Genomic DNA, 27,526 nt, shown 5'->3' with positions numbered 1-27,526 from the left:
ATCATCACCATCACATCTCAATCACACAGACAACACACCACCACCACCATCATCACCATAACATCTCAATCATACAGACAACACACCACCACCATCATCACCATCACATCTCAATCAATCATACGACAACACACCACCACCATCATCACCATCACATCTCAATCATACAGACAGGACTCCACCACCATCACCACCATCACCACCATCACATCTCAATCATACAGACAACACACCACCATCATCACCATAACATTTTTATTTGTTTTATTTATTTCACCTTTATTTAACCAGGTAGGCAAGTTGAGAACAAGTTCTAATTTACAATTGCGCTAAAAATAATGGGGTGCAAAGGAGCTAAATAAATACATTAATACAGTAGGGGAAGAGGTAGTTGTTTGGGCTAAATTATAGATGGGCTATGTACAGGTGCAGTGATCTGTGAGCTGCTCTGACAGCTGGTGCTTAAAGCTAGTGAGGGAGATAAGTGTTTCCAGTTTCAGAGATTTTTGTAGTTCGTTCCAGTCATTGGCAGCAGAGAACTGGAAGGAGAGACGGCCAAAGGAGGAATTGGTTTTGGGGGTGACCAGAGAGATATACCATCTCTATAACATCTCAATCATACAGACAACACACCACCACCACCACCATCACCACCACCATCACCACCACCATCACCATAACATCTCAATCATACAGACAACACACCACCACCATCACCACATCTCAATCATACAGACAACACACCATCACCACCATAACATCTCAATCATACAGACAACACACACACTAACCAAAAGAGGGAGGGAGAGTGGAGAGATGGCTCACACTGACTAGACATACAGTATAATTGTCAATACAAGGCAAACAAATAGAGTTTATCAGTTACACCCAAACAAAGAATCACCATTATCTATACGGCAGCAGAGCTAAAAAGCATAGAAGTACATACTGTAGCTAACTAACTCTGTCTGTCCTCTCCCGTGGGAAAGTTGTCTAGTAAACCCTTCTATAACCATGCACTGGACACTGGGGAGACAGAGAGCACGGGTTATGGAGATGTAATCATATGAGCTTGTCTTCTCCTCCGTACTGTTTTCTAGTGTATTGTTGTAGCGCTCGCATACAGGCAGCGTACAGACAGACAGGTTGGTTTAATAGACACCAGGGCTGTGTAAGCTGTCTGGGATCAGATCATTGCTTTCTTGGAAGGATGTGGTCCTGTTCTGGTAGAACTGATAACAGCAGGCAGTGTTTAACAACGCCTTGGGGAGGGATGTACAGGAAGAAATACACTATGTATGGAGAGAGAATTGGGGGGACTGTGGGGACTGTGTGTGTTTGTTTGTGTGAGAACCATATACTTGTAAGTGTGAGCAAAGGAATGCTTTACTATAAACTGCCTAGACTCTAAAGCAGATTGCGAGTGTCTTGGGAAAACCTGTAGTCAGCTGTGGTGTGTGTGTGTCAGAAGGGATGTATGGCTGTGTGAGAGAGATGGGAGGTATGCACACTGACGCTCATACCAGAGCACATCCAACAGCTGTGTGTGTCTGGAGGAAGAAAGATGCCAATTGTTGGGGAATGTCAGCTCTCCCCGACCCGCCCACCTGTGGTCTGACTAAACCATTAGAGACCCTCCCTGCAAGGCGATACTATAAGCACATCTCCCTGTAACTAAATGTTAAACTATCACTATGCCAGGGCTGAAGCCCCACTGTGGAAATAACTCAGAGCCATGATCCAGTTCCCAAGCCCCAGATCATGACGTGGTCTAAGAGAAGATGAAGACTGACCTGGGGGGGTCCTGGAGAGTAAACTATCAAATCAAATTAGATTTGTCACATGCACCGAATACAACAAGAGTAGACTTTACCGTGAAATGCTTACTTACGAGCCCTTTCCCCCCAAAATAACGAGGCTATATACATGGAGTACCGGTACCGACTCAATGTGCGGGGATACGAGGTAGTTGAGGTAATATGTACATGTAGGTAGGGTTAAAAGTGGCTAGGTAATCAGGATAGATAATAAACAAAGTAACAGCAGCGTAAGTGAAGAGTGTGTGTGTGTGAGTGTGTGTGTGGCATCAATATTCATGTGTGTGTGGTGTGTGTGTTGGTGTATCAGTGTAGTATGTGTGAGTGTGTGAGTGAGTGTGCATAGCCTAGTGGTTAGAGTGCTGGACTAGTAACCGGAAAGTTACAAGATCAAATCCCCGAGCTGACAAGGTAAAAATCTGTCATTCTGCCACTGAACATGGCAGTTAACCCACTGTTCCTAGGCGTCATTGAAAATAAAAATGTGTTCATAACTGACTTTTACATTTTAGTCATTTAGCAGACACTCTTATCCAGAGCAACTTACAGTAGTGAATGCATTTTTTATTTTTTTTTTTTGTACCAGCCCCCCGTGGGAATTGAACCCACCATGCTGGCGTTGCAAACACCATGCTCTACCAACTGAGCCACAGGGAAGACCAGTTAAATAAAGGTGTAAAAATAGAGTTAGTGCAAAAAAGGGGGTCAATGCAAATAGTCTGGGTAGACATTTGATTAACTGTTCAGCAGTCTTATGGCAGTCAAGATGATCTCAATAATGCAGATGTATAACTTTCTGAGGGTCTGAGGGCCCATGCCAAATCTTTTCAGCCTCCTGAGGGGGAAGAGGCATTGTCATGCCCTCTTCAAGAGTGTGTTGGTGTGTTTGGACTGTTACAGGCTTTGGTTTTTCCATTTATGTTTTGAGGTTGGACTTTAGCACGTGTAGCTCTTTAACACGTAAGGCGCACCATTGGGGTCACCTCGTTAGTCAGTATGTGTTATACCTGTGCTGGTTGCCATCTCGTTAATGGGAAGGTGTTTCACCTGTGCTGGCCCATGAGCTATTTAAGAGTGGCTGGCCCACCTTTAGTTGGCACTCCCTATTTAGATTTTTTTTTAAATAACATTCCTTTGTCTGATTTCCCTGATTTCATTTTGCTGTGCCTTTTTGGTTTGCTTCCTGTTTTTAAGTTTATTGTCGGGTTTTTCTTTTGTTTGCCTCTAGTGGGCCCTCGTGGTGAGTGTCGTTTAGGTTCCAGTTATTGTTGCTGTTTTGTGTAGTTGTTGTCAGTGACTCTTTGTTAGTTTCCCCTTCTGTTTGAGCAACATTATTTGGATTTCTAGCTGGGGAACATAGCAGGACCACAATAGGTCCTTAGTGATGTGGATACCAAGGAACTTGAAACTCTCTACTGGCTCCACTACAGCCCCGTCGATATGAATGGGGGCGTGCTCGGCCCTCCGCTTCCTGTAGTCCACGATCAGCTCCTTTGTCTTGCTGACGTTGAGGAAGAGGTTGATGTCCTGGCACCACACTGCCAGGTCTCTAACCTCCTCCATATATGCTGTCTCAGCGTCATTGGTGATCAGGCCCAATACCATTGTTTCAGTAGAGGCAAACTTAATGATGGTGTTGGAGTCGTGCACGGCCACACAGCCTCTGGTGAACAGGGAGTACAGGAGGGGACTAAGCACGCACCCCTGAGGGGCTCCCGTGTTGAGGATCAGCATGGTGGATGTGTTGTTGCCTACCCTCCCCACCTGGGAGTGGCCTGTCGGGAAGTCCAGGATCCAGTTGTAGAAGGTGTTCAGTCCCAGGGTCCTTAGCTTAGTGATGAGCTTGGAGGGCACTATGGTGTTGATTGCTGAGCTGTAGTCAATAAACAGCATTCTCACGTAGGACTTCCCTTTGTCCATTTGGGAAAGGGCAGTGTGGAGTGCAATAGAAATTGCATCATCTGTTGATCTGTTGGGGTGGTATGCGATTTAGAGTGGGTCTGGGATGATGGTGAGCCATGACCAGCCTTTCAAAGCATTTCATGGCTACAGATGTGAGTGCTACGAGTCATTTAGACAGGTTACCTTGATGTTCTTGGGCACAGGGACTATGGTGGTCTGCTTGAAACATGTAAGTATTACAGACTGGGTCAGGGAGAGGTTGAAAATGTCAGTGAAGACACTTTTCAGCTTGTCAGCACCTAACCTGCTGTTGGCAACGCGGGTTTGTAAATGTTAACCTGTTTAAAGGTCTTACTCACATCGGTTACGGAGAGCGCGATCACACAGTTGACCGGAACAGCTGGTGCTCTCATGCATGGTTCAGTGTTACTTGCCTCGAAGCAAGCATAGAAGCCACCAGTGTTACTGTTGGAGTCAATGAGAGAGCTTTCCCACATATCCAGATTCACCTTGGCTTCACGTAACCTGTTAGCTTCACTGTACTAACACAGGGTTTGCCTGTGGGATGAGTTAGGTGTAACTGTATGTATATTTCTCTTACCGCACACACACGTCCTACGCGGGTGTGGATGGCCCCCTCTCTGTCCCCGGCCTCCATGGCCTTCTCCGTGAAGAAGAAGTACACCTTGTCATTGTCATGGTCATCATTATCAGGGATGAGGTGGGCTGCAACAAACTTAGGATCTGGAGAGAGGGAAGAAGAGAGAGTGGGTGAATGAGAGACAGAGTGAGAGAGAGAGAGTGGGAGTCAGTGAGAAAGAAAAATAAATATATATAAAAAAGAGAGCAAATAGGAGTTATTTCTTAGCAAGTAGTGTCTATAGAAGGTGTAAGAATCAAGTGGTGTAGAATAGGTGTATAATTGATATTGGTTTTAGGTGTGTATTCAGTGTGGGTGGTGAGTACAGTACAGTTCTTGTACCATGCAGCAGTCTCTGGTCCGTCTCAGTCCTCATGGTGGCGCGACCTCCCAGACTACGGAAGATCACTGAGTCTCTACCCAGGAAGTCTGCAGTCAGCCCTGTGTACAGCTCCCCACCTGGGAACAGACAGAGAGGAAAGGATGGAGGAAGACAATGAAAGAGGAGGGGATGAGGAGAGAGGATGAGGAAATTAGGGATGGCAGGGGAAAATATCACGATGACAGGAATACAAAATTGGCCAATGTAGTAGACATACCCCAGGCCACATGTCCTGCATCCCTAGAGAAGTTTCATAGACTGGACAAAGATCAAATGCTATCCCTGCTCTACGTGACAGAGCTCAGGTCATGCTCCTAACAAGAGTATATTCATCTACAGTGGACGTGTCATAGCTCCCTAAGCCCTGTCATCACTTCACTGACTGAGGATGGAAGTGTCTGCGTGTGCGCGCACACGTGCGTGTATCTATGGCTCCGATGATCGTTTCCCAACCAAGGAGCTGAATTATAATAGCAGCTAGCTGTACAGAGACAGTGGGGTTGCCTTACACCCCTGAGTATGCACAAACAGATAGTCAGTCTGGCTTGGTCCCACAGAGTTTTGAGAAGTGTGATTAATGCAGACTCTTGCCCCGGTGAAAGGCAATAGCTTCTTTAAATAGCTGGTCCCAGAGATAGGGGAGATGCCGAGAAACGTCAGAGGGATACGTGTGTGAGGAAGCGGGGAGGAGGGTTACTGACCTCCTGTCCTCCTCCAGCTCTCTTTACTAGTGGGACACAATGGCGATGACAAATACGCTGTCTTCCTCTCTCTCTCTATCTGTTTCTCCGTCTCCCCTTCTCTTTCTCTCTATTATTTTTCTTCCCCCAACTCTCTCTTTCTTTCTCTCTCTTTCTGATTAATCGATCCATGGCAACCTCTGAAATTAAACATTTGACAGCAATTACTCCTTAATCATGATTAAAAAGCCCCTTCAGAATGAATAGAGGATAATAGATATGTGTGATTCAACAGTGTAGAACATGAACACAACTTGTATCTGTGTGTGTGTGTGTGTGTGTGTGTGTGTGTGTGTTTAGTGTGTTTGTCCGTGTTAGCTTTATACAGTGTATGTGAGTGAGCGTTAGTGGAATATTACGTTGTTTGTGTAGGGGTTGTCTTTTGTGTATCAGTGTGCTCAAGGATAGACTGCTAGGCCTTTGGCCGTCCCTGTGTGTCTGCCTGCCAGATCCAATGCATTTTGGGACAGATCCTGGAGTTTGTGGGGTTCAACAGCAGAGTGGACTGAGGCGGGGTGGGAAGACACACAGACACACACACACACAAACACACACTTTTCCCCCCCGTGACTTCTAGAGTTGCATGTTGATGCAGTAAATCTGACTTGTTTCACAAGCTATGTCGAATGACAACAAGAGAGGAACACCCTTACTACAGCGTATCTCACAGAATCAGAAACCTCAAACCCCTTCCGGCTGTTGTGTTGAGATAAACATACTGGACTAATAAAGACACAGAGTACAGGACCTACCAATTAAGGTGCTAGCGAAGGGGAGGCTGGGGTCATGAGGAACCTTCCCCCGTCCGTTCTCCATTTTGGTAGGGTCCATGGTGAAAACATGCTGTTTAGGGGAAAAAAGAGAAATGGGATTAAGAAAAATACAGATATCACATATCATTAAAATATTAAATTAGAAGTTTAATAGTCACATGTCCAGGGTTCCAAGTGCAATTACAGGCTACAGTGAAATTCTTAAGAAAATCTTACGATTTGAATGTTTTCCTTTAAGCGCCGTACAGGCAATTACTGAACTCATTGTAAATATTTCAACATACAGTACGTCACTCTAATACATATAATTAAATAGAACACTTAATTGAATGTATCTCTATGCCCTAATACGGTAGTGACTCTTTGACTGTAGTGATGTCATCAGTGAGGGACAGGAGTAACAGGGGGTAACACAATGAGTGTAAAAAGACAGACAGGATGAGCTCCAAGTGAATCAGGACCCAGATGAATGTCCTCTCTGTGAACTATCCACAGTCTCCAGCTCTGGGTAGCAGTTCCTACTGCAGACAATGAGGCATTGTGGTTCTCTGGTTGAATGACTGTACACTGTCATGTAGGACACCATGACATGGAAGTCAGCAGGATAAAATTACACTTAACGCTACCATGATTAAAATAACACTGTATGTCCTTGATTTTGTGGCCCTTTCCAGTAAGTGCCCTTTCCTTGGCTTTGAATCACACAGGGATTCCCAGTGGCACTAGGACCTTTCCAGCTATATTGACACTCTCAGTGAGGAGGGAGGAGGAAGTAAGGTTGGCTTTGAGTTCCACAATGTCTCTAATATAGTCATACATTTGGCAAGAGGTTAGGAAGTGCAGCTCAGTTTCCACCTCATTTTGTGGGCAGTGTGTATATAGCCTGTCTTCTCTTGAGAGCCAGGTCTGCCTACGGCAGCCTTTCTCAATACCAAGGCTATGCTCACTGAGTCTGTACATAGTCAAAGCTTTCCTTAAGTTTGGGTCAGTCACGGTGGTCAGGTATTCTGCCACTGTGTACTCTCTGTTTAGGGCCAAATAGAATTCTAGTTTGCTCTGTTTTTTTCCAATGTGTCAAGTAATTATCTTTTGGTTTTCTCATGATGTGGTTGGATCTAATTGTGTTGCTGTCCTGAGGTTCTGTGTGGTCTGTTTGTGTTTGTGATCAGAGCCCCAGGACCAGCTTGCTTAGGGGTCTCCTTCTTTAGGGTAATGTCTTTGTAGATGATAGCTTTGTTATGGAAGGTTTGGGAATCGCTTCCTTTAGTGGGTTGTAGAATTTAACAGCTCTTTTTGGATTTTTGATAATTAGTGGGTATCGTAATTATATTTTTGTTTTCTCAAGATTTGGTTGGGTCTACTGCTCCTCTCTCTCTCTCTGAGCAGAGAGAAAGGACAGGCCCTTTGGCAAGTGGTAGAGCATCTCTGCTGTTTCTCTCTCAGTGAGCTAAATAGTGGCAGAAACACCAGATGTTACCTCTCCCTGAGCTGTGTAACTCTCCGAGCTGCACACAAACACTACACAGTACCCTATACACACACACGCACAGACACTAACCTCCTTTTTATAAAATCTATCTAGTAACATTTGTTATCGTGATCAGATCAATCAGCATGAATTCAAATTCCAATTATAACTCCGCTTTGTGAATCTCCATAGTTCAATCTCACTCATCTTTTTCACATAATCAGAGATCAAACCTCTTTTACATTCCATTCTCAATACCTCATTTGTCCTCCTTACAGCTCCTCTCTACTCTCTTTACTTTACCACCTCTCTTTTGCCTCTCCCTCCCCTCTCTCTCGACTTCATCCCTCCCTCCCTCCCTCCCTCCTCCTCCTCCTCCTGGCTAGTCTCTCTCAGATCCAGTCTCTCTGTGGTAACTCGGTGCAGAGCGAGGGGACTGGCGCTAGTCATGTCTGCTGTCGTTCTCTAGTCAGTCCTGCCAAGCCAAACAGCCCAGCAACCCCACTACCAAGCCTGGGCCACTGACACGACTACTGGCCCACACACACACACACACACACACACACACACACACACACACACACACACACACACACAAGGTTGGTGGGACCTTAATTGGGGAGGACTGGCTCGTGGTAATGGCTGAAGCGGAATAAGTGGAATGGTATCAAATCCATCTTAAACATATGGTTTCCGTTATGAGCCGTCCTCCCCCAGCAGCCTCCACTGCCACACACACACACACACACACACACGCTAGTTTGAAGACCGCAGGACTTTACTGCTAAAAAATGTTGTTGTTGTTGTTTCTCTTATCCATTCATATTTTATTTGCTCATGGATGTCAGTTTGTATTGACTGCTATATTAGTGTAATAAAAACTTGAAAACACATACGCTAAGCTGCTCTCTCTCTGCTCCTCGGATCCATGTGTCGGTCTCCATCCTCCACCCCTCTATCTTTCTTCTCTCCCTCTCTTTCTCTAAGCAGATATCCACCCATGTCTGTGCCCAGAACCTTTTCTAACTCCTTCCCTCATCCTTTCCAGCTTGCTTCTTCTCTCATGATCTTGTCATTTCTCTCTCTAAGGCGAGACAGCCTCAGAAGATGCACTCTGTCCTATCTTCTCTCAGTCCATCCCTAACATTACCCAGCACCACAGTCATAACAGGAAAGAGACAGAAACAGAGCAATAGAGAGAAAAAAACAAAAGGTAATGAGATGAATACAAAGAGAAGGAAAGAAAGCAGGAAAGAGAGAAATTATTCCTATAGGTGGACTTTGTTGAGAACCTGACCCTGACTTATTTTCCTTGAGTGGGCAGTGTGTGTGTGTGTGTGTGTGTGTGTGTGTGTGTGTGTGTGTGTGTGTGTGTGTGTGTGTGTGTGTGTGTGTGTGTGTGTGTCACCAGTGCCATTCCTACAAGGTGCCCTGGGAGTCCATGCCACACTACGGCGGCGGGGGGGGGGGGGGGGGGGCTGTGGGTGGGATGACCTTTGACAGGGTGTTTCCCCTTTGTTCCAGGCCTCCCCGGGACAGACGTGCAGTCAGCTGCTTTACGTCGCCATCACCCCTTAACACACTGTATCCATCTGCCATCACACGCAGGCAAAGAGAGACATAGAAACACACGCGCAAGCATGCACACACACAAACAAACAGACACACACACACCAACTATGCTGCTCTACTCTACAAAGTAGATGTATTGTTCTCAGTGTCATAGCGAGCTTGTCAGAGGCAGCACAGAGATAAGACCTAAAGGTTTTTAATGAAGTGTCATAAAGCATAGGTCCAAACCACACAGAGGATGATGAATTTAGAGAGAGGGCCAACATGGCAGAACACACAACCCTCCCCACAGTTAATCCAGCAGCCCCCACCCTAACTACCAACACACACACAAACACACTAAGACCCCCAATATGACCACCACAGACAGACCACCCTTCCACTCCCTGCCTATAAATATACCCTCCCTGTCTCACATCACACCCTGTTGGTTCCATATCCTCCATCCCCCAACTTGAATAGGTGGAACCCTCACCAACCCTCCAAACCCAGTGCCTCCCCTCCTCATGCCCAGTCCGATCCCCTCCTGCTGGGTGTGCCACGTGGGCAGCTTTGTGGGGTTTCACCACTTACAGGCGCCTACACAGGGCCTCACACCAGGGCCCCGCTGGACAGCTGCATGCTGGAGCACAAGCCTGGAGCTCTGAGCCTGGAGCAAGAGCACTGAATGTTACTGACGGCTACAGCCTGCTGCCTCTTTCTGTATACACTGTCTCAGAGAGAGAGAGAGAGAGAGAGAGAGAGAGAGAGAGAGAGACACCACTGTGCTCACAGACTGGACCCAATAAGACAGTATCAGGTATCAAATACTATACAACGGAGACAGACAGACAATCCATAGGGAGTAGTTGGCACTGCCAAGGTATGGGAGTCAGTCAGCATAAGAGCAGAGTTTTCTAACAGGCCAGACAGCCTCATCTGATTACTGGCTGCTGGAGGAGAGAGTATGTAGAGCAAAACCAGGGTGACTCACCTGTCAGAGCCTGTGTGTGTGTGAGTGTGTATGTGTGTGTGTGTGTGTGTGTGTGTGTGTGTGTGTGTGTGTGTGTGTGTGTGTGTGTGTGTGTGTGTGTGTGTGTGTGTGTGTGTGTGTGTGTGTGTGTGTGTGTGTGTGTGTGTGTGTGTGATGCAGTGGGGTCTTACCTCTCCACGGTAGCCCACGTACACATAGGTACACATGGGTTGGAATGCACCCGTACCACAGGCCAGCAGGTGGGTGCGGTTATAGGGCTGCAGCAGTCGCACGAAGTTGGCACACTCCGTCTGTGAACACACACGCACACACAGGTTAAATAACTACAAATACACAGGACAACAATAAACTGTCAACCAATTTCTGACCATTTTGTGTAGAGCAAAAATATTTCTTAACAAAGGCCATTGATTCCACATGTTAGCAATAAGGGCCAAGAACAAGAGGTTAAAAGATGAAAAACAATAAACTTCAACAAACGCTGGGCTTCCCAGATCTTTCCCACAGCCAAAGACAGGGCCACATGGAGGGATCAGGCAACAGAGAGAAGAGAAGGAGAAAGACGGAGAGCTAGAGAGAAAGAGGGGGAGAGAATAAGAGAAAATAGAATCCTCAAGCCCTCAGAAAGAGTAGGGCACAGATGTATCCTTTTCTTGAAGTATTACAATAGAAGCTGAGGAGTGGTGTCACAGTGACCAACAGGAAACAAGCCAAGAGTGTCACTGCCCTAGGGTGAGAGGGTCAAACTCGTCCACTTAGCTGCTGTGTGTGTGTGACTACTAGTATTATACACTGAATGTACAAAACATTCTGAACATGACATAGACTGACCAGGTGAATCCAGGTGAAAGATATGATCCCTTATTGATGTCACTTGTTAAATCCACTTCAATCAGTGTAGATGAAGGGGAGGAGACACGTTACAAAATATTTAAGTGCCTTTGAACAGGGTATGTTAGAAGGTGTCAGGCGCACCGGTTTGTGTCAAGAACTGCAACGCTGCTGTTTTTTTCAAGCTCAACAGTTTCTCGTTTGTATCAAGAAAGGTCCACCACCCAAAGGACATCCAGCCAACTTGACACAACTGTGGGAAGCATTGGAGTCAACATGGGCCAGCATCCCTGTGGAATGCTTTCGACACCTTGTAGATTCAATGCCCTAATGCATTGAGGCTGTTCGAGGGCAAAGGGGGTGCAAATCAATATTAGGAAGGTGTTCCTAATGTTTTGTACACCCACTGTACAGTATATTGGAGGTTTGGAGTGAAGCCAGGTGTGCTTCGTATCTATCAGCCAAACATGACTCGGCTCTCCTTCCTGTCCAGACTATAGCTGCACACACACACACACACACACACACACACACACACACACACACACACACACACACACACACACACACACACACACACACACACACTCACACTCACCATGCACACACACACACACACACACACACACACACACACACACACACACTCACACTCACCATGCACACACACACACACACACACACACACACACACACACACACACACACACTCACCATGCACACACACACACACACACACACACACACACACACACACACACACACACACACACACACACACACACACACTCACACTCACCATGCACACACACACACACACACACACACACACACACACACACACACACACACACACACACTCACACTCACCATGCACACACACACACACACACACACACACACACACACACACACTCACACTCACACTCACACTCACACACACACACTCCTCACGCACGCACACACACACACACACACACTCCTCACGCACTAACACACCCTCCTCACATAAACACACACACACACACTCCTTACGCACACACTCCTCTCAGGTTTTAATTACCCAAAACGCTCCCTCCCTCCCTCTCTTCACCTACCACCATCCCTCTCTCCTCCCCTGCTCTGGTAGAGTATAGAGGGTAGGCTGTAGTGAGACGGACTGTAGAAATAGACTCCAGACTGGTCCCAGTGGAGAGAAGCAGCCTCCTGGCCCTGTCTCCTGCCTGTTCCTAATGTTTTATACACTCAGTGTATAAACTGATGAGTGGCAGATCCTTCGTAATGTATTTCTCCATAATATTGAGTGTGTAACAGACACGCGGGGTGGTAGGGTAATACCATCAGGCCTCAGATGTTTATACTGAGGGATGGAGACATCTTGTTCCAGTGTAAACAGCATGCATTCACTGGAGAGCAATCAGAGCTGTTAACACTAACAGGAAATCAAGACCATCGTTGAGGGAAAGACACACACACACACACATGCAGAGAGAGAAAGACAAGCACACACACCCTCAAACAGGCGTACAGCTGTGCACACACACTCGAAGACACACATGGATGCAAACACACACACACACACACACACACACACACACAAAGAGGCATTTCAAAGCTGTTTTGGAAAAAGCAGGATGCTTCAGTCTGTCCAAGTCTCTGTGGTCCACACAGCTGGAGCTACACGGATTAGATAGAGCATAGAAGCAGTGTGCTGAGGAGAAGACCAGATGAGCAGACTACGGATGTGAACATCGATAACTTAGACAGACACACAGCACAATCCCACAACCACACCAGCTCCCAGACAAGTGGTAGACACAAGCGTAGGCATCAAATGCACTATAAGACTCAACTCCTAAAGTTTGGTTGCTTTAGCCCAGCAGTAGTTGTTCATATCAGTAAGCTTAGACATACTGTAAGCCTAGAGCGATCCACAGTGTCTGTCTGCAGATTTGTCCTTGGATTGGTTTGTAGATGATTCACTTTTTAAAGCAAGTCACTTCCACGTTTGTACCCATAGGTACGGCTGTACCCATTAATGAACATGGTGGAATGTTTCCTCTGGCAGTGCTGGATAATGCCAGGGCACTGTGCCAAATGGCACCAAGCTGAGTTCCAGGTCCCTGATGCATGAAGTCTCAGAGTCTCACAAAGTTCTTCAAAAGTCTTCTACAAATCCTTTAAACATTCAAATCTCTTACCCATCCACTCAGACTAATAACTCTCCCAAAACCCCAACCCCGGTAGTCCCTGCTTTGTTATTGTCTGGTTCCTACTGAGGGAGGGGCTATGGGACATCTATGTCTGCTGGGGGTAACGAAATCAGGGGTCATGTGGTCGCGACCTGTGATGAAGGCCATCATAAAGCAAACACGTTAGGTGTTACCCTGTGGTCAACCAGCGGAATCACACAGCCCCATTGAACAGCCGGTTCCCCTCCTTTAGCCAGTCAATAAAATACCCTCACAGACACACACCCACCTCTAACTCCTCCATCCCCCCACAGTCAATGGAGGGAAGTAGTATGCACATCCTACAGCTCCAAGACACAGACACATTGTGTATAAGGGAAGGAGACAGATTGCGACCACCAGCCCAGCAGCCCTGCAGTGTTTTCCAGTGAGAGGTCACTGTATCAGAACGCTGAATAGGTGCAACAATAGTAACACAACACGCTCCGGCTTTAAACCCAGCCAGGCTGTCTAGTCAGTGTCTAGTCAGTGTCTAGTCAGTGTCTAGTCAGTGCCAGCGCCCGCTTCACTCCATGGGGTTTGTTTAATGGAAGGTCTCCATGTCCAACACTGCCTAACAAAGTTAGAGAGGGAGGGATAGCTCTGTCCTCACTCACCCGCCCGCTGGCATAGGCAGTCAGGCTATATTTAGAACACACATTTAAGTGTCCATCTGTGACGGAATGACCTGCTCTGTACACACTCACATGTTCCTGTACCCACTGGAATAACATCAGTCCTCAGGAAGGGTTGTGAACCAAGCCTTTCTCTCTGCCAAAAACACAAACAAGTCCATTTCAACCAATCAAACCAACACCTATCCATGCCTTTGCAACTTTTTGACTTATGACATTGCCTGGAGTTTTGTCTAGCAGCGGGTAAAGGTGCAAACAGAGCACTGATTGAGTGTGTGTGCATGTCCGAGTCTTTGTCAGGTAGAGAATAGAGGCAGAGAGGGCACACTTCCTCATGGAGTCCCTCGCCTCAGAGGGGTGGAGGTGCTGGGTCGTATTCCAGTTGGGAGGAACTAGAGGTGTGAAGTGTTACAGATGTGACCCTGTACACACATTCCCAGCAGACACACTTCACCTCCACCTCCCAGCCCAGTCATTGTTAATGATGCTAGACACTAGACTAGAAACATGGGCCCCTCTTCCTCTCTGACAAACAACGTATCTCCAGCAACAGATTCAGTCCAGGCCTGTTTAAAAGAACGACGAAGAGGACAAGAACCAAGTCCACTTGAACTGTGGTCTGAATGAGTCTGATGGTAGGCGAGTGCTGCTGGGGTGCATGGGTGTGTCTCCAGGGGAATGGAGGGAAGCTTAAACCCACACAGCCCACGGCTCCCTTGGCACAGGTTAGATTGAGTTACCGTGGGCCCAACTTTAACCCATAATGACTGCTCCTCTCCCCTACGAACACCAGCTCACATACCTCATACGGGAGGAAACGTGTAGTAACTACCGATATTAGATACTCCTCCTCACCTGCCACTTCAAACGCCACAGTTACCTATAGGACCAGTGTTGACACCCAATGGGGGGGTCTTAAAGTTCCCTCCAACCCCCCTCCACATCCACAGATCAGTCCTGTTTTACAGGCCAAACCACCTAACCCAGACCAGATGCCAGGGTGCTTTCTCTTTCTGTCATTACCCAAGGCAAAGGGGACAGAAGATATTAAACATGGAACCGCAAGTGTCTTTAGAGGGTTTGACTGGGGAGTGGGGGCCAGTTTCTATATGGGCAGTCTTCTTAAAGATGTAATTACTGGTGTTTATTGTGTCGGAACCCGACTCTGGACACCTCAGCCATGTGGGAGGGGCTATTACTAGATATGGAAAGACTCCCTATCTCATTCACTGGGCTGTTAAACACCTTCACTGTACCCAGGAAAGGAGGCATGGATAGATGAAGGGAGGGTGGGATAATGCATGGGACTATGGCTGTAGCCTGTAGGATATAGGAAAAGGGAGTGTTGACACAGCAAGCCAACTGTCGACATAAATTAGCTGGTTAGCTTCCTGATAACATGATCCAGATGTGGCGATGTAGAATGTACAGTACAGTCAGTAAGGTGACTAGAATGTTACTGTCTAGAGTGGCTGATAGAGCAGCTGAATAGGCTAGGCCGGTGGGAACCATAGATGTGACATTATTAGAGTAAATAGGAAGTAGAGAGGCCACCTCAGAGGTGGATTGGTCTGACTGAGCTGTCACTCACCTGAGAATCTTTCCCTCTCTGGACACATTCATCTCTGTTACCAGGCAACGGAGGCCAGTAGATCTACAACACGAGAGAGAGAGAGAGAGAGAGAGAGAGAGAGAGAGAGAGAGAGAGAGAGAGAGAGAGAGAGAGAAAAATCACGTCATAACATTGTACATTGCCTAAATCCACAATATAAGTACAGGCAATTAGAGCATGAGAACATTATTAGCCACAGTTTAAACAATGAAGACCTACTAGATCACATATGAAACCAAGCTCGTATCTCACTACGTCTTTACTCCCACACAGTCATCCATGGGCTAATCATCCATGGGCCAATCAGTGCTGATTGATGTGGGTGGGTCGAATATGGAACTGTAATCACAGTGTAGTAGTTTAGGCCGTGTGATACATTTATGGTGTGTTCTATATCATCAATATCCAGCTTATTCAAGGTTGTTTTTGGAAAGCCCCTCTTTGGCACCATCAGATACTGTGTTGTGAATTACTGACTCACAGATGGCTATCTGAAACAATGGCTCTTTTGTGTGTTTCATTTAAAAGCTTATTTTGCTTTCGGGAAGAGGCATATACAGAATACCAAGAAAACAATCAAGGAAACAGTAACTTTCTGTGACAATGTGCGTACGTGTCCATCCGCAATTGTGTCCATGTGTATTTGTGTCTGTGCTTACGTGCATGTACATGCGTGCTCCTACATTATAGTGCATGCATGGCCATTCATCGTAAGAGAGAAAACGTCGCCTGATACAGGTGCTTTTCTGTAACACAGCTATCATATCATAAATGAACGTTACAGGAAGGATTAGGGCCTCCTCTATAAATCACACTTTATCCCTTTATCGAGCCTGTCTGGAACTGAACCACTATAAATCACAGCCTGCCTGCCTGAAGCATGCCTTTTTATGGTCTGAACCACAGAATCAGCCAATCTGATAGACAGCACTGCACTATTTATACTAATATTCCTTGCCTGGATTCAAATAGGAAGTACTGTGGTCATCATGTTCTATTTGTCTCTATAACTCCGTCCCTCTGTTTAACCATCCTGACATGTTAGTCATCAACACCAATAGCAGCATAAAGTTTCCCCTATGTCTAGACATTGATCTGGTCAGCTTGGGTTTCTGTGCCTTAGGGCAACTTCTTACCAGAGCTTGGCTGTCAGCACGCTGATTAACTTCCTTTTCCTGTTTGGCTCAGTAGTGTCATCCATTGGCCGGAAAGCCCAGGTACCAGCCAATCATAACAAGCACTGACAAACCCTGGCATGAGCTGGCCAATCAAGGACCTTACTGTGGCATGCATCAAGTAGATTCATAACATACTAAACTACACACAGACCGTATGTTTAAATCTACTCTTATCTAGTCTCTAGTGTGACTGAAACTAGGGGGACATGTTCGTTAAGAACCGACCACATTTATGGCAACATAAAACAAGTTTGGTTTTACACACAAACACTCCTCAAAAGCTAAAGGTCTATATCGAGCTGCAATCATTTCTGTTTAGAGTAAAATATTTACATGTTAATGTGGCACATTTACATGAGTTTAATAGGCATGTTTGTTTTATTTCTGCCATGGTCATTACCATTAAGACTGTATTGAAACAGTTCAAACACTTCTCAAATATGATACGCCAGAGTGGCTGTTGAAGCTCTTAAGAAGTGGTGGTGGGCAGTGAGCTGTGGGCAGTGAGCTGTGGGCAGTGAGCTGTGGGCAGTGAGCTGTGGGCAGTGAGCTGTGGGAAGTGAGCTGTGGGTAGTGAGCTGTGGGCAGTGAGCTGTGGGCAGTGAGCTGTGGGAAGTGAGCTGTGGGCAGTGAGCTGTGGGCAGTGAGCTGTGGGCAGTGAGCTGTGGGTAGTGAGCTGTGGGCAGTGAGCTGTGGGCAGTGAGCTGTGGGAAGTGAGCTGTGGACTGAGAGCAGTAAGTTGTGGGCAGTGAGCTGTGGGCAGTGAGCTGTGGGCAGTGGGCAGTGAGTTGTGGGCAGTGGGCAGTGAGCTGTGGGCAATGGGCAGTGAGTTGTGGGCAGTGGGCAGTGAGTTGTGGGCAGTGGGCAGTGAGCTGTGGGCTGAGGGCAGTAAGTTGCGGGCAGTGAGCTGTGGGCAGTGAGCTGTGGGCAGTGGGCAGTGAGCAGTGAGCTGTGGGCAGTGGGCAGTGAGTTGTGGGCAGTGGGCAGTGAGTTGTGGGCAGTGGGCAGTGAGCAGTGAGCTGTGGGCAGTGGGCAGTGAGTTGTGGGCAGTGAGCTGTGGGCCGTGGGCAGTGAGTTGTGGGCAGTGGGCAGTGAGCAGTGAGCTGTGGGCAGTGGGCAGTGAGTTGTGAGCTGTGGGCAGTGAGCTGTGGGCAGTGAGTTGTGGGCAGTGAGCTGTGGGCAGTGAGCTGTGGGCAGTGAGTTGTGGGCAGTGAGTTGTGGGCAGTGAGTTGTGGGCAGTGAGTTGTGGGCAGTGAGTTGTGGGCAGTGAGTTGTGGGCAGTGACTAGTGGGCCCAGCCAGACTGAGCCTAAGAGTATAGGCATTACCAATAGTGAGTTGACTTAAAATATACATAAAATGTATATAGTATGTATAAGCTGGAAATACAGGAATAAGCGTTGTTGTTCACTAGTTTGCTCCAATTGAGGGAGGGGTGGTAGGGTTGGAGGGTAATAAAGGAAATATGTATTTTTTTAAAGATATGTATATACAGTTGAAGTCGTAAGTTTACATACACTTAGGTTGGAGTCATTAAAACTTGTTTTTCAACCACTCCACAAATTTCTTGTTAACAAACTATAATTTTGGCAAGTTGGTTAGGACATCTACTTTGTGCTTGACACAAGTCTTTTTTCCAACAATTGTTTACAGACAGATTATTTCACTATAATTCACTGTATCACAATTCCAGTGGGTCAGAAGTTAACAGACACTAAGTTGACTGTGACTTTAAACAGCTTGGAAAATTCCAGGAATGATGTCATGGCTTTAGAAGCTTCTGATAGGCTAATTGATATAATTTGAGTCAATTGGAACTCAGTGCCTCTTTGCTTGACATCATGGGAAAATCAAAAGAAATCAGCCAAGACCTCAGAAAAAAATAGTAGACCTCCACAAGTCTGGCTCATCCTTGGGAGCAATTTCCAAACGCCTGAAGGTACCACGTTCATCTGTACAAACAATAGGAAGCAAGTATAAACACCATGGGACCACGCAGCCGTCATACCGCTCAGGAAGGAGACGTGTTCTGTCTCCTAGAGATGAACGTACTTTGGTGCAAAAGGTGCTAATCAATCCCAGAACAACAGCAATGGACCTGGTGAAGATGCTGGAGGAAACAGGTACAAAAGTGTCTATATCCAAAGTAAAAGAGTCCTATATCGACATAACCTGAAAGGCCGCTCAGCAAGGAAGAAGCCACTGCTCCAAAACCGCCATAAAAAAACAAGACTACGGTTTGCAGCTGCACATGGGGGCAAAGATTGTACTTTTTGGAGAAATATCCTCCAGTCTGATGAAACAAAAATAGAACTGTTTGGCCATAATGGCCATCGTTATGTTTGGAGGAAAAAGGGGGAGGCTTGCAAGCCAAAGAACGCCATCCCAACCGTGAAGCACGGGGGTGGCAGCATCATGTTGTGGGAGTGCTTTGCTGCAGGAGGGACTGGTGCACTTCACAAAATAGCTGGCATCATGAGGCAGGAAAATTATGTGGATATATTGAAGCAACATCTCGAGACGTCAGTCAGGAAGTTAAAGCTTGGTCGCAAATGGGTCTCCAAGCATACTTCAAAGTTGTGGCAAAATGGCTTAAGGACAACAAAGTCAAGGTATTGGAGTGGCCATCACAAAGCCCTGACCTCAATCTGATAGAAAATGTGTAGGCAGAACTGAAAAAGCGTGTGCGAACAAAGAGGCCTACAAACCTGACTCAGTTACAGCAGCTCTGTCAGGAGGAATGGGCCAAAATTCACCCAATTTATTGTGGGAAGCTTGTGGAAGGCTACCCGAAACATTTGACCCAAGTTAAACAATTTATAGGCTATGCTACCAAATACTAATTGAGTGTATGTAAACTTCTGACCCACTGGGAATGTGATTAAAAAAATTTAAGCTGAAATAAATGATTCTCTCTACTATTATTCTGACATTTTCACATTCTTAAAATAAAGTGGTGATCCTAACTGACCTAAGACAGGGAATTTTTACTAGGATTAAATGTCAGGAATTGTGAAAAACGGAGTTTAAATGTATTTGGCTAAGGTGTATGTAAACTTCCGACCTTAACTGTATTAATATGTATGTATGTATGTATGTATGTATGTATGTATGTATGTATGTATGTATGTATGTATGTATGTATGTATGTATGTGTATGTATATGCGGCAAAGAAATATGGGGGATTAGAAGTGATGCAGACAATTACATTGATGGAAGCTACAATATATCTGCAATATTAAAGCTGATCTACTCCCTACATATTATTTTTTTTAATATATAATAAATAGTGAGTTGACTTTCTAAATGGAGTCTAACAGTGAACTGGTACATAGCAGGTTAAGTGATATACAGAGGCAGGGAGGGAGGAGCAGAGAGAAGGAGGATAGAGGGGGATTAAAGAATTCTACAGGTAATGATATGTGAGGAGGAGGCTGGAGAAACCTGGGGCTATGGTTAAGCTTTCTCTCCTGTCTCTCTTTTTCAATCGCTCTTTCTCCCTCTGCTACCCTATCAGGTGGGAAACCACAGAGACCTGATAAGAAGAGACCAGCTTAGTGTAAACTCTAGACCAGGATAAGTGTGACACACACAGGAGGCTGGACACACACACAGACACACACACAGACAGACAGACAGACAGACAGACAGACAGACAGACAGACAGACAGACAGACAGACAGACAGGCAGGCAGGCAGGCAGGCAGGCAGGCAGGCAGGCAGACAGACAGACAGACAGACAGACAGACAGACAGACAGACAGACAGACAGACAGACAGACAGACAGACAGACAGACTGCTCAAGCAGTGATTCCAACTAACTCAAACTGTTAAAGTGTTAATCTCTACAGGGATTAAGTTAGGAATCCTAAAATTGGAGCTGGAGTAAAGAGAGAGAAGATTTAGAGAGATGTTCAGTTGGTAGTCCTGTGTGGCTCAGTTGGTAGAGCATGGCACCTGCAATGCCAGGGTTGTGGGTTTGATTCCCAGGGGACCAGCACAAAAAAGTATGATTTATGCACTCACTAGTGTAAATTGCTCTGGATAAGAGTGTCTGTTAAATGACGATATGGAGTCCTGGTGAGATGTACATGTTCATGCCACCCTAGTCAGCAGCTACAACAACACTAACTCAATGGGGGAGTTTAGGAATAAATATTTATGTGGGGTTTATTGAATATGAGTTGGCGAGTATGGGGAGGGATTTAAACTCCCCCATTGGCCTATCGGTACAGTATGTATTACAGGGAACATGGACTCACCTCTTTGGAGTCCAGGTTGGTATGGTCCAGTCTCAGAGAGTACAGGACGTCTTTACCCCCCAGGAACAGGCGGTCATGGTACTCATCCAGAAACACAGCGCTCAGGGACAGCTGACCATGGTGACCACTGAAGATAGAGGACCGGTTGGTGGCTACAAGGTCTGTGGGAGGAGGAGGTGAAGGAGGATGGATGGATGCAGAGAAGAACAGAGTGAGCATGTGAAGATATATAAACCCAGTGGAAAACTAAGAAAAACATCAATATGCAGTAGGTCAAGGATGTGATGTCATCTCTGCCACTTGAAAAGGTTAGGTGCACTGTGTGTGGGTCCCGGAAGAAATCTGACCTGACCTGGTCTCCATTCATGGAGTATGTAGAAACCCATTGGTTGAATCGATGTTGTTTCCACATCATGTAGTGGAATAGATGTTGAATTGATGTCTGTGACCAGTGAGGAGCCTGCTGTTTAGATTATGTCTCTGTTGTATTTCAGCACATGCAGTCATGTCCTATGTTAATAACCATACTGTGCAAATATGGAGTAACCTGTTTTTAATGATGTTTCTCTTTCTTTTTTGTATGCAATACATCAATATGGAGGACTACTATACATCTGCTCAATATGCTGAAGAAAAGTCAGTTTGTGATTAAGATGGAATTTGGGTTGTTGTTCTGGGTGGGCTCCCTGCTGGGAAGGAGATCTCCATGTTTGTTCAAAGGTATTCAGGGGCTTCCAGAACATTAGAGAACTGGAAGGTTTGGCTCAGCTAGAGAATGACTCAGTGTTCTGTGTTCTGAGATGACAAATAAAGATCACTAGCAGTTTGAGTGGAGTCCCATGCTTCCTTCTCCTTTACAGTGTTTATAGGATGTCCTACGCCTGTAATACACATTAGTTGCAGAAAGAGTTATCTGGGCTTGACATGGAACGTGCTACTCTGAGGTACACCACCCATCACCACACACGCACACAAAACAACGCACACACACTAAAAACAAATGGTTCTATATACAGTGCCCTCTGAAAGTATTTCGACCCCTTGCCTTTTCCACATTTTGATACGTTACAGCCTTATTCTAAAAGTGATTAAATAGATTTTTCCTCATCAATCAACACACAATTCCCCACAATGACAAAGAAAAACAGGTTTTAGACATTTTTGTTAATTTATAAAAAATATATGGTAATATAAAATATAACATTTACGTCAGTATTCAGACCCTTCACTCAAGCACTTTTGGCAGGGATTACAGCATCGAGTCTTCTTGGGCATGACGCTACAAGCTTGTATGACGCTACAATCTTCTTTGCTGATCATCTCAAGCTCTTTCAGTTTGAATGGGGAGCGTTGCTGCACAGCTGTTTTCAGGTCTCTCCAGAGGTGTTCGATCGGGTTTAAGTCCGGGCTCTGGCTGGGCCACTCAAGGACATTCAGAGACTTGTCCCGAAGCCACTCCTGCTTTGTCTTGGCTGTGTGCTTAGGGTCATTGTCCTGTTGGAAGGTGAACCTTCGCCCCAGTCGGAGGTCCTGAGAGCTCTGGAGCAGGTTTTCATCAAGGATCTCTCTTTGCTCTGTTCACCTTTGCCTCGATGCTGACTAGTCTCCTAGTCTCTGCCACTGAAAAACATCCCTAAAGCATGATGCTGTCACCACCATGCTTCACCGTAGGGATGGTGCCAGGTTTCCTCCAGACTTGACGCCTGGCATTCAGGTCAAAGAGTTCAATCTTGGTTTCATCAGACCAGATAATCTTGTTTCTCATGTTCTGAGAGTCTTTAGGTGCCTTTTGGCAAACTCCAAGCGGGCTGTCATGTGCCTTTCACTGAGGAGTGGCTTCCGTCTGGCCACTCTACCATAAAGGCTTGATTGGTGGAGTGCTGCAGAGATGGTTGTCTTTTTAGAAGATTCTCCCATATCCACGCTATGGTTACAACCCCAAGGATTCCGCTGTGGTTACAACCCCAAGGATTACGCTATGGTTACAACCCCAAGGATTCCGCTATGGTTACAACCCCAAGGATTACGCTATGGTTACAACCCCAAGGATTCCGCTATGGTTACAACCCCAAGGATTCCGCTGTGGTTACAACCCCAAGGATTCCGCTGTGGTTACAACCCCAAGGATTCCGCTGTGGTTACAACCCCAAGGATTCCGCTATGGTTACAACCCCAAGGATTCCGCTGTGGTTACAACCCCAAGGATTCCGCTGTGGTTACAACCCCAAGGATTCCGCTGTGGTTACAACCCCAAGGATTCCGCTGTGGTTACAGCCCCAAGGATTCCGCTGTGGTTACAACCCCAAGGATTCCGCTGTGGTTACAACCCCAAGGATTCCGCTGTGGTTACAACCCCAAGGATTCCGCTATGGTTACAACCCCAAGGATTCCGCTATGGTTACAACCCCAAGGATTCCGCTATGGTTACAACCCCAAGGATTCCGCTATGGTTACAACCCCAAGGATTCCGCTATGGTTACAACCCCAAGGATTCCGCTATGGTTACAACCCCAAGGATTCCGCTATGGTTACAGCCCCAAGGATTCCGCTATGGTTACAACCCCAAGGATTCCGCTATGGTTACAACCCTATTTGGGGCTAAATAGAACCCTTTATATGGTTCTTTATAGAACCTTTACGGAAGTGTCTTTGTAGAACCATACAGGGTTTTTAATTGTAGTTTAATAGCCATATTATTTTGTTAAACGTCCATTGGTGATATCATTGTGTTTATCAGTAAGTTGAATCAGCTGTGTTAGCGCTGGATTGGCTGGCGTTCCCTGTGCAGAAAATGAACAACTACTGACTTAGTCAACCATTCTCAATTGACATAAGGCCACATGTGAGTTTTTCACAAGACACCATCACTGGCCATAGTCATATACAGTATAATGTGTTTATATTTACATTTTAGTCATTTAGCAGACAGAGCGACGTACAGTAGTGAGTGCATATATTTTCCTATTTGTTCGTACTGACCCCCAGTGGAAATTGAACCCACAACCCTGGCATTGCAAGTGCAATGCTCTACCAACTGAGCCAAATGGGACTGTCATAGCATAACACAACACATTACATCAACTGGAATGACACTACATTTCATCACTAAAACAGGAAACAATTATATTTTGAACTGAAAATAACCATTGAAGGCCTCAAAGGGTTATTTGGGACAGTATGGTTCCATATTGAAGAATCACCCAAAGAACCCTTGAGGAACCCTACTTTTTAGTGTGCACAGTATCCACTCAGGGCCTTCTTCTTACTGGCTCTCCTCTACAGTGCAGACCCAGATCGACAAAACACACGCAGACCTGAAACATAGAGCACGGTCGGGGGGCCCGGCATGCTCCCCTGACATCTTGGCTTTATGCTGTGTTAGCATACATTAATCACGACCTACAATCTTAGAAAAAAGAGTTCCAGAGGGTTCTTTGGCTGTCTCCATAGGATAACCTGTTTTGGTAGTACCCTTTTTGGCTATATACTGTATTTTGGTTTTGTCCCAGGTAGAACCGTTTTGGCTTTTACATGGAAATGGTTTCACATGGAACCCAAAAGGGTTTTATCTGGAACGAAAAAGGTTCTATCTGGAACCAGAAATGGTTATTCAAAGGGCTCTCCTATGGGGACAGCCGAAGAACCCTTTTAGGTTCTTGATAGCACCTTTGGTTCTAAGAGTGTAGCCACTGGTGGCCTAGCTACTGGTAAATGGAGTGTTGTAAGAGAAGACAAAAAAACAGTGTGTGTGTGCGTGTGCGTGTGCGTGTGCGTGTGCGTGTGTGTGTGTGTGTGTGTGTGTGTGCGTGCATGTATCTCTGTGTGTGTGTGCGCATGTATGTCTCTGTCGGTGGTCTCTATGTGAGTGTGTGAAGTGTTGCCAGACTGGTCTGTACACATCGGATCTCCCTCTTCCCAAAACCAACCGAGAGTCAGGAGGTGGAACTCAGAGAGAGAGAGAGAGAGAAAAAGAGAGAGAGAGAAAATCGTTTGATCTCTAACCATCAGATCAGAAGCACTGAGCGCTGAGCTCATTAAAAGGCAGAGTGGTACCTGAGGTATTATTCAGTTCAGGGAGTGTTGTAATTACATTTCAAACATCTCTTCAGCCTGCCATTTCTACTCTTTAATGTCTCACAGGCATTAGTTCACTGTTGGATCTCCAGCTATTCTGGCAACAACATCAAATAACAAACACATCTACAGTCTCTCTCTGCAGGAGTGGCCTAGATATGCAGTTCAAGTTCGATGTGAGGTGGTGGTTTGTATGTTTTTGCCAGATCAGCCCAGTGTGTGTCTGGGGGTGAGGGGGTTGTGTGGGGAGTGTATGTGTGTGTCTCTCTCTGTGTTTCTCGTGGGGACCTAACGCCCAGAGCTCTGTTGGGCCCCATGGATGGACAAGGTGTCGCTGGGTATAGGAGGGGACCTTGTGCATCACTCAGCGAACACTGAGGAGCGCTGAGTGACAGGGACTCGTCTATCAGCGTGTGTGTGTGTGTGTGTGTGTGTGTGTGTGTGTGTGTGTGTGTGTGTATGTGTGTGTATGTGTGTGTGTGTGTGTGTGTGTGTGTGCGGAAAGGTAGAGCGACTCAGTAGAGAAGTAGAGAAGCATAGAAGGTGACAGTGGAGTGATGACAAACATGCAGAGAGCACAATAAACCTCATATACACTGATGAAATCATACAAGCTCTATGCATTGGTCTACCCAAGTACATAAACACTATTACAGCTTTTTAACAGCCAACTAAACACAAACACACACACACACAAACCGTTATCCCTCATCACCATAATGAACTGTAGAAAGCATTGGAGAACACTTTTCACTTTACAGGGTTTTTCCCCTCATATATTTCCTAATTGTGAATAAAATGTATATGAATGGAAAAGCTGAGGTGGCACGAGTCAGACCCAACCCCTTTAATTGGAATCCGATGAAACAATCGCTACAGCAGAAGCCAAACAACAGGGCTGCCTGTTATTAAGACCTTATAAAAGTTATTTGAAGCCTTTTCCAATTCAAAGACTAAGCCTACCTTTCACCAGAACGCAGCCTGAGGTAACACTGACTCAGCATACAGACATACGGATGGATGGACAGACTGACAGACACGAGATCTAACTCACAGACACAAAAACAGGTCCTGTAGACATGAGCATCAACAGGGAGAAATGAGGGGGGGGGGGGGGGGGGGGGGGTACTGACACATTCCTAACAGACAGGGAAGCACAGCGATAAGTACAGATGAGGGCCACAAGGCTACAGGTGACATATGCATACATATATATATATATATATATACTGGAGACAGACAGGTTAACAAATACAGACAGTACAGAAGAGAGATACCTAGAGGGGTAGTATGTTTGAGACACATGCACAGTATAAGCAGACAGAAACATCCATCAATACTCTTCTGTAGCAGATCAGGTTACAGACAAAGATACAGTGTCTAACTGAACAGTCCAACTGAACACTTGCAGAAATTCAATCACTGTTTTCATTTTAAGTTGTCAGCGTACACCTGTAAATGCATTTAGGGGTTCAGTGTTTTCCACTGATCTGTATGAGCTGAGGATAGATTTCAGTCTGGAGTGAGTGTTGAAGCCTGAGATAGCCCACTATGAGGTAGAGATCTGTTGCTCTGCTCTCACCTCTGTGTTTTGACAGAGAGGAGTATAGGAAACCTGCCAGTGATGCAGCTCCTACTCCATTCCTTTAGCCACTATCTCCTCTCCCTGTTCCCAAACCCCCCAAACTGAAGATACAGTGCAGTACACATAAAACACACACACAGAAAGGTGGTGGCGGCAAGCTAATGCCTAACAGATTTCAGCTCATCTGTAGCTTGTTATCACTGTAACAGCCTGACGCCTCGGAAAACTGTCATACTTCACACATACACTTCTCCTCTTTTTCTCCTTCGCTCTCCATCTTCATCTCAACTCTCTCTTTTTACCTCTTTAAAAAACTCACGACAGTAAAACATCTGCCAAATCATTTAGAACCCTACAGTTACCAAAAAAGAACCCCAAATGTAAAGAACAACATTGTACATATGGAGATAAATATGCCACATTTACATTATCGCAATGCTCCAAAATAAGAACATCCTTGCCAAATCTAAGTAATAACCATTTGCTGTCAATGTGTCAAATCTTGATTATCACAGCAAAACTCTCTGCCTTAAACTCAACAGAACTAAAACTAACTATGCTCCTACATGCAGCTTTTAACCAACATCCACTGTCTTCCCATTGCAGTGTCCCGCAGACACAAATAAACAGAGAAAGAGGGGTCACTCTCTGTGGGTCTGGGGCTTTGGGAACCAAACACAGCGGCTGGAGACTGGGGAGAGAGAGGAGGAGATCAGGGAGGGTGGGAGCCTATCGAGGGTTCTTCTCCTGTCTCTCCTCCTCCTCTCCCCTCCTCTTCAGTCATCCTGTTTGTTTACCAAGTGGATTAAGAGTGTAAACATCTGGTCTGAGCCCTTCATCTGGTCGCACTA

At 45.9% G+C, this 27,526-nt stretch overlaps 1 protein-coding gene across 1 annotated transcript in view; it reads right to left on the bottom strand.

Moving 5' to 3' along the window:
• sema3bl (sema domain, immunoglobulin domain (Ig), short basic domain, secreted, (semaphorin) 3bl) overlaps positions 1–27,526 on the bottom strand; it is a 58,863-nt gene that overhangs the window by 15,745 nt on the left and 15,592 nt on the right. Inside the window, exons 2-7 of the mRNA XM_029723463.1 lie at positions 21,017–21,177; positions 15,556–15,618; positions 10,438–10,557; positions 6,234–6,324; positions 4,702–4,818; positions 4,321–4,463 (exon numbers count right to left, since the gene is read on the bottom strand). Coding sequence (XP_029579323.1) covers positions 4,321–4,463; positions 4,702–4,818; positions 6,234–6,324; positions 10,438–10,557; positions 15,556–15,618; positions 21,017–21,177 — 695 coding nt within the window. The remainder of the gene's footprint in view (positions 1–4,320; positions 4,464–4,701; positions 4,819–6,233; positions 6,325–10,437; positions 10,558–15,555; positions 15,619–21,016; positions 21,178–27,526) is intronic.

This window comes from Salmo trutta, chromosome 30 (genome assembly GCF_901001165.1).
Source record: "Salmo trutta chromosome 30, fSalTru1.1, whole genome shotgun sequence".
Taxonomy (NCBI): Eukaryota; Metazoa; Chordata; class Actinopteri; order Salmoniformes; family Salmonidae; genus Salmo; species Salmo trutta.
Note: the sequence above shows the minus strand (reverse complement) of the source record. Positions and strands in the feature narration are given on the sequence as shown.